We start from the raw sequence: 8347 nt of genomic DNA on the forward strand, positions 1-8347 counted from the left end.
AGCAATGCTTCATAAACTTTTTAGCTACAGATATTTCCATAGTGTTTGAGTCATCAAATGGCAAGCTGTGACTCAGCTATACATTCTCTAGGTGACTTTGGGTCATAGAATCACAGAACATCAGAGACAGTGGTCATTCAGTCTAGCCCAAAATAGAACAAAAATCCCCTTTATAACATTCCCGCTTATCTGATGCTTGCTTGAGCCATTGATCTTGAAGTTTTAAAGGGCTTAAAGGGTTGTAGAGGTCATAAGGTAAAAGGATCACAGATTTAGAGCTGGAAGGGAGCTTAGAAGTCATTTAGTTTGACTCTCATGTTCTCCAGATGAGGAAATTTAGGCTCAGAGGAGCAAAATGACTTACTCAGGATCACACAGGAAGCAAGTGGGATTATCTAGCATTTTTCCTGTATCACGCAGGGATCCCTGATATGACAATCTTGATGGCTGGTGATTTAGATTCCCTGGAAGATTTTGAGCAATGGGGAGCTCATTATCTCATGAAACATTCCATTCCATTGCTGGACAGATCTAATTGTTAGATAGTTGTTTGTTATGCTGAGCCAAAAACTACTAACCTAAAATTGCCACCAAGGGGTACTAGTTTTGCTCTCTAAAGCAATACAGATAGAATTGAGTTCTTCCTTTGCATGACAGTCCTTCAAATATCTGAAGAAAGCCATCATGTTCCATCGAAATATCTTCTCTTACTAGACTTCTTTTCAGCTAGTTCTCATTGGTTATGGTTTCCAGATTCCTCATCACCCTTGCCAACTTTGTTTGGATGACCTTTGTCTTGTAAATGTCCTTCCTAAAATATGGCCCTGAGAACTGAAAGTGATAGACTGACCGGTGCTGAGTAGAGGGGTTCCGTCTTATAGTACCATGTCACTGTTGTACCTCCCTTGTTCAGGATGTTATACTTTTATTAATAGAATATACCAAAGTTTGCAATAGCATAGTTAAATTTAAACAATTAAAGATTAAAATAGCACTAAGACTTTTAGGACACCTTCTATAGTTTAAGATCAAATTGACTCTTTTGGTCCCCATATCATCCTGTTGACTTACGTTGAATATTTTTTTGGAGGGATGAAGTAAGGAATAGAACTATAATTTCACTCATAATAGGAATTATTGGTGAGAAAACTGCTTCTAACCATTTAGATAGATCTTGCTCTTCTCTTTACAATTGGAGAGTTGCCTGAAGCACAGAAAGACTGAATGACTTGCCCAGGGTCACATACCCACCATCAGAAGGGTGCTCCACTTGAAATCAGAGCTCTCTGATTCAGTGGTCAGGTCTGTCATTCATTTTTTCATAACAAATTGTTGGCTCATATAGAGCATAGAATCTGCTAAAACTCAGATTTTTGTCTTTTTTAGAAAATGGAGCTTAGCAAAAATGAACACAGGTGCTGGGGTTATTTGTGATCATTTGTCTGAGAGACATCATCAAAGTAGCTCTCTTCTAGGATAGGTTACTTGCACTGAATTGCTCTCAGGATTTGACTATTTGAATGTCTGTCCTGTTGATAAGAAATTATGTATTTTATATTTACCTACTTAAGAAAATATTGTGTTAAAGAAGGCCTTACTGCACAAGGCCCTGGGTTGGTAAGCGGCCTGTGGCAGCTACCTCTAGGTATCAGCTCCTCAGGGAATGCTGATTAATGCAAAGGCGATGATATTTCTCTGGCAAACCTTCTTAGCCCTCTTGGCTCTGTGTGGTTTGGAAGAAAGAAAGCAGCTGCCTTACCTCTAAGTAGCTACCTGGTACAAAGTATGATTTCAGGACAAGGAGAAAGGTCTCTTGGCTACCCCCTAAAATACCTACTTTACTAAACTCATTATTACTTGAAATCCCACTATTAACCATTTATTCCATGGGGTTAAGGTTCACTCTTTCAGAGACTATTTGAATGAATGAATACACTTATTAAATGCTGAAAATAGGCAAAACCTTTCTTTCTTCAGATATAAATCTCCTTGGGAATAGGAAAACATTGAGTCTCTAGCATTTGAATGTGAATTCATCAGGGCTTCTGTGATTAGAGGATGAGGCAGCAATATGGTTCTAGGTAATTGAGGTGGGAGTAAACAGGGAAAGGGTGGGAAAGGAAGGTGGGTGTGTACGTCAAAGTCAAGATATAGTTTAATGATGTCACAGGACGACTCTAATCCTAGGGGTGGGGCTTTTGATTCTCACTGGGGTGACATCAACTGAATGGAAGAATGAGGTTGGGTAGTCAAGATGGGTAGAAACAACTCTGACATTTGGTAAACAAGATGACATTTGAAGGACTTTACCAGTGCCTACTCACAGTTTTGAGTTGGGCTGTGGCAGAGTGGGTGAATGTGATGTATGTGTGGGGGAGAATGGGTAGAGAGGGACCACATCAAAGAAGGTTTGCTGAGATATATACAATGTAATCTGTCAAACGGGCCTGTTGGAAAAGTCCCCTTTAGTTCCCCAGCTCTGCAAGTGTGAGCTCAGAGAGGAGGACTAGAGAATATGGCCTTATGGAGAATTGACTGAATTTCCCTTAGGGGAGCATTGAAGAAAAACAAATGGGTTGGACTTTGTTGGCTCTTTTCTGACCCAAACCAGGTGCCCCAGGGTCTCTAGGTGTCGTTTGGGACCCAGATGTCAAGTACATCTGTGCACAATTCAGCCCTTAATCTCAAATACACTTAGGGTGATACTTGATAGCTCACAGTCTGTCTTTATTTGGTTTACCTGCTGCCCTGGGGACAGTAAAGATCCTGGTAACATGAGGAAGGATAAACATTCAAAGCACAGGGGGTGGTACCTGCTGGGTGACGCATCAGTGGGTTTTGCTTCATCATATCATTTTTAGAGGCTTGTTTTATGGACTAGGGATGTCTGCTGGTCCAGCTCTGGTTACACAGGCACTGGGGGTATATTGGGAATTCAGCAATTCAAATTTCCTAAACAAAGTATTATATACAATTTTGGAGATAAAGCCTAGCTAAACCTGTGGCTTCCTTGGAAAAGAGAACTCCTTCTACCAATACAGATCATCACTTTCTCTGAAACTAAGAGTCTTAGTTGTTGAGAGTGCTCAGGGTTTAAATGATTTGTCCAGGGTCCAGCTAGTATGTCTCAGTCTTCCTGTCTTCCTGACCTGCTTTCTATCCACTATACTGCCTCTGACCCTAGAACACACCAACGTGAAAGAGTCACTCAACAAACAAGCATTTATTAAATGCTGTCTATGCACCAAGAGTTGTGTCCCTGCTCTCAGGAAGCTTTCCTTCTACTAGAAAGAATAATTGGCCTAGGCCCCAGAAGACCAGGCTGTGTCACTAACTGGTGACCACGACTTCTCTAGTCTCAGTTTTCTTACCTGTAAAATGGAGGGGGGATGCACCTCCAAAGCCTCCTCTAGCTCTAAAAATCGTCCTGTCTCAGCGATACGTAAACACATCAAAGCTTTGGTTAGCTCTTATTTCATAGGATTTTAAAATTCAGCATGTGGAGCCTTAGAGACCATCTACTCCAGCCCCTTCATTTTACAGACGAGAAGACTGTGTGACGTGGAGAAGCGACCTGACCCAGCTATGACCATCTAGATAGGCAAGGACAGAGCTGCAACTAGAACACACATCTCCTCACTCCCCAGTCATCACTCTGTGTGATACCTGGTAACTTTCTTTTCTATAGGCCTCTGCTGTTCTGTGCCTACCTCTAGCTGAAATCACTTTGGATTGATTACTTCCTTGTATTTCCCCAGAGAGGGTCTGCCAGGCCCTTCACTGGAGAGAAGCTAGGCCTCAATCTTTCCCCTTTGTGTAGAGTGATTGAATTAATAAGAGGAGACCCAATCACCTTGGCGCCTTGGTCCTCTTTATTAGCTCTTTGCTAATGACTGAGGCAGAGACGTTGATTTAGTTCCCTAACGGGAGAAAAGTCTGGTCAGTGAGGTGAAGGGGCAAGAGGCCAATCCCTAATCCATTAGTTCAGGAAAGGTCAGAGTAGTCCCCAGAGAGGCAGTGAAATTTCCTTGCTTCCTTCCCTTTTTCTACCAAGGCGGAGTGCTTCAGCCTAGCCAAATCCCACTCATCCTTCAAGACCCAGCTTAACCCACCTTCTCTGTGTTTACTTCTAATAATGGCAGGATGGAAGTGGCAGCTGGAGAAGCAATGGGTCGATAAGTACTTATTGGGAGAAGGAGCATGGTATAACAGATAAAGGCACTGAATTTGGAGTCACAGAAGCTGGATTTAAATCCTGGCTTGGCTACTTATCCCCTGGGTCATTCACTTGTCCTCTTAGACTCAATGTCCTCTATAAAATCAAGGAGTTAGATTAGGTCAGGGCTCCCAAATTGTTTTGTATGTCATGGAGTCCTTTGGTGGAGTCTGGGGAAGCTTATGAACCCTTCTCAGAATAATGTTTTTAAATGCATAAATAAAATACAAAGGATTACAGAGAAAGTCAATTATGAAATATAGTTATCAATTTTTTCTAACTTCAGAGACCCCAGATTAAGAACCTTAGATTATGTGATCTCCAAAGTCCCTTCTGGCTCTAAATGCCATGGTTCTATACATTTCATACTCTGTTCAGTGTTATGTAAGAGATAAAGAAGCATAAAACATGGCTCTCTGCTATTAGGGAGTTTACAATCTGGTTGCGAAAATAAGATATACAGCTGAGAAGATTTCTAGTCCCCTCTTCTAATTAAAAGTCATATTTCTATAGGTGAGAACCATCATGCTATGGTAGATAGCACACATAGCACAGTGCCTGGTGCTTAATAAATGCTCGTTCCTTCTCTCCGCACCCTTGGAGCTGAGAAGACCTGCCTCTTACACTTATTAGCAGTGGGACCCTGAATGAGTCCATGCCCTAGGCAACAATATAAGTCACAGAGAATGTGCCAACTTGCCTTTGTAGATGGAGTTTCTTCATCTGGGAGGACCTCATATCAATGAAATGATAGGCCCAGCTGCAACAGTATTATCATCTATAAAATAGATATACTACTACTTCGTTGTTGGCTGATTCTTTATGACCATATTGGGGGTTTTCTTGGCAGAGATCCTGGAGTGGTTTACCAGTTTCCTCTCCAGCTCATTTTACAGATAAGGAAACTGAGGCCAACAGGGTTAAGTGACTTGCCCAGGGTCACACAGCTAGTGAGCATCTGAGGCTAGATCTGAACTCAGGTCTCCCTGACTCCAGGCCTGGTGCTCTATCCATTGTGCCAGTTCATGTCATTTAGTGGAAATAACATTAGATTTGGAGTGTGTCTCCTCTATTTGTGTCTTGGCTCTGCCATTCACCACTGCCATTCATCTAGTCCCTTTACTTTTGGGGGCCTCAATTTCCTCATCTATAAATGCAAGGGTTGGATTCAAAACCTTTCAGGTTCTTGCAGCTCTTAGCTGTCTGATCCTATGAACTTATGAAAGAACTTTGTATGTGTAACAAGCTTTAGAAATGTGAATAGAATGGAAGCTCCCTGAAGAGGCAGGTATGGTTCATGTCTCTCTCTCTCTCTCTCTCTCTCTCTCTCTCTCTCTCTCTCTCTCTCTCTGTCTGTCTCTCTCCCTGTCTCTCTCTCTCTCCCACTCACTCTTTCTTTCACACACACACACATACACACACACACACACACACACACAAACACACATACACCGTCAGGGCTAAAGGAGTATAGAGCAGGGATAGAATAGTTTTTGCTGGAATACTAAGAGGTTGGGGTTCTAGAGGCAGAGACACAGTAGGGGAGAATTCACTCTGATGGGCTGAGCAGTTGGCTTGAACAAAAGGAGAAGGGGAAAATGTATGTAGGCACCAGTGACGATGAGAGTAACCACCAAGGGACAACAGAGCCTAGGGTTGGTTGTCTGAGATGGGATTTGAACTGAGATCTTCTGGAACCCAGGTCTAGTGCCCTGTCCACTATTCCATACTGCTTTTCTCATTCACAAGTCCTGAGAACTTGGGTCGTGTGAGGGAAAGGAGCACTGATCCATAGATTGCCAGCACTGGAGAGGCAACAGGGAAAAGGCAAATACCTTGCCTTGCTTATCTCTCTCTCCTGTTTTCCCTGTTCTCTATCCCTGGCTGTGGACTAGGTCAGTTCCATTTGAAGTGAGGCTTTTAACACCCACGAACATGCTGTTTCTGAATCCCATTTTCAATTACCCATATTTTCAAAAATGAGGATTTTCATAAATTGCTTTGGAAATGTAAATGGTACAAGCAGAGCTGTCTCAAGCATCATATTAATCCCATAAGCCTTCTGCTTCCTTTAGAAAGGATGCTACGTCTCTCCCCCTGTCTGAATCCCTTGGCACACCCTGGCACCTACAGGACCCTGCTTAAAACCTCACTCAGGGACAGCTGGAGCCAAGGCATCTGTGTCTAGGAGCCAGGCCCTCTCTGTCTAGGAAAGTCTTCTTGCGGAGAGCCTCAGTGATCAGACAGAGCTCTTGTTACTGAATTCTTGAGGAGAACCCTTTGGACTCTGGTTACAAGGGCTGCCTACTTGGCTCCCTTGTCTTACTGGGCCCTGTTGTCTGCTGCATGATGGATGGGCCATCCTCGAATTGGCAAAGAGCCGCTGCCTGCCAACTCAGGTTACCTGATTAGATTCCTGCCTGAAAACAGAACCTTGTGTTCAATAAACAGGCACATCACATTGGCCTTTGTTCTTACCAAGCAAAAGCTCACCTCTGACAGATGGAGGGACTTAGGAAGAGGTGTGTCTTATTTTCTCTAGGATATTGTTTTCTCTCCCCTCTTTTACCTTTCTCCCCTCCTTTAAAAGCAATACAAAACAGAAGTATCATGCCATGGGGGCTTGCTGTGCCAACAGCTTACACTGTCACAGACGTTCCTGGTGGAGCAATACAACCTGTTTTCTCTTCCCTTCCCTTCTCTAGTACAGCAGTGGCCCAAAGGGTTCCCACCTGTCTTCAGATATCCTTGTAGGCCAGCCAGCTTGCTTAGCAAACTAATATAGGTGAGAGGCTTGATCTCGGCAGGATGCACCTTGTCTTGTGCTGTGGCTGTGGATCCAGATGGGACAGATGCTAAGCTAGGAGTGCTGGACCCACTTAGTCTAAAAGGGAATTTTTTAGTCATTTTCTCCTTCAAACTGAATAGGTGATAGCCAAGGTTCCTTCTAGCTCTAAATCCTTGGTCCTGTACATTTCTGATCAATCCTTGTAACATTGCCAAAGCTGAAGGATTTATTTAAAGGGCTAAACCTGCTCAAATACACCTCTTAGAGTAAGCATTTTACCCTCAGATTCACCGACTTTCACAATGACAATTTCCTGGAAGAGATTCCAAAATGTGATTAGATGTGATATTTGAAGATAATGAAACTCACCTGGCTCTCGAGGAACATTTCTTATTCTTAATGGCCCAAGACTCTTCTGAACAATTTCTCTCTCTCTCTCTCTCTCTCTCTCTCTCTCTCTCTCTCTCTCTCTCTCTTTCTGTAATGATCACAGAAGGAAGAGAGTGGCTAGCCAGGCTCTCTCTGGGGATTCTCTAAATATACCCAGGGGAAATGGCCAGTCCCACAGGGGAGGAAACCCTCCCGCCCACAGACTTCCACTACGCAGGGAACATGTGCCATTAGTAGTCTGTGGTGGTGATGGGGAACTCCGCTAAAATCCTCAACTTTCCCTTCTGATAGCTTGCTGATAGGCTATCTTACTTAGGGACTTGTCTGATCCCGGCCAGTGACTCCTGAGTTCTCTCCTCCTCCCGTCCCCAAAGTGGAAGAGACTGATGAGAATATCAGTATCAGATCATAGGAGGTTTAGGTTGAAGAAATACCTCCCTTTCTTTTTCTTCTGCTGAGCCAGCTTAAAAGCTATTTTCATGAGTTTTTTTTTTCAGACTCAAAAGTACAAGTTTAGCCAGCAAAGGTTTTGCTGAATCACTTTAAAAGGTCACTACTACACTTTCCTTTAAGCCTGACAGTTACTGAACAATTCTCATAACCCATCCAGGGTTGAAAGCTTTTTTGTAAAGGTGTGATTTCCTCAACTTACATTCCACTCCTCCAAGCTTAACAAACCCTCTTCTAGTTGAGTTCAGAGTCCAACTTTTATGATCCTTTTTGTCTTGACTTCTGTCTTGCCAATGAACTCCGATGATCCTGGAGAAGAGCATGAGGCTGATGACTTTTCATAGCTCTGCCTGCCTCACTTAAATCCAATTCACTAGAAAGTCACCCTCATAATGTTATTGGTCCTCTTGGATAAAATGAATGACAAACAACAACACTCTTCTTTAGCCTTCTTCTTTTAAGATTTTCAATGGAATAAAACCGTAGTTATTTCTTATGCTAAC

The 8347-nt window shown here is 42.9% G+C and overlaps 1 protein-coding gene across 1 annotated transcript in view; it reads right to left on the reverse strand.

Annotated features, from left to right (window-relative positions):
* RASGEF1A (RasGEF domain family member 1A) overlaps positions 1 to 7402 on the reverse strand; it is an 87664-nt gene extending 80262 nt beyond the window's left edge. Inside the window, exon 1 of the mRNA XM_036736024.1 lies at positions 7374 to 7402. Within this exon, the coding sequence (XP_036591919.1) occupies positions 7374 to 7391 (18 nt within the window). The 5' untranslated portion in view covers positions 7392 to 7402. The remainder of the gene's footprint in view (positions 1 to 7373) is intronic.
* Between the last annotated feature and the right edge of the window lie 945 nt (positions 7403 to 8347).

Source organism: Trichosurus vulpecula, chromosome 8 (assembly GCF_011100635.1).
Source record: "Trichosurus vulpecula isolate mTriVul1 chromosome 8, mTriVul1.pri, whole genome shotgun sequence".
Taxonomy (NCBI): domain Eukaryota; kingdom Metazoa; phylum Chordata; class Mammalia; order Diprotodontia; family Phalangeridae; genus Trichosurus; species Trichosurus vulpecula.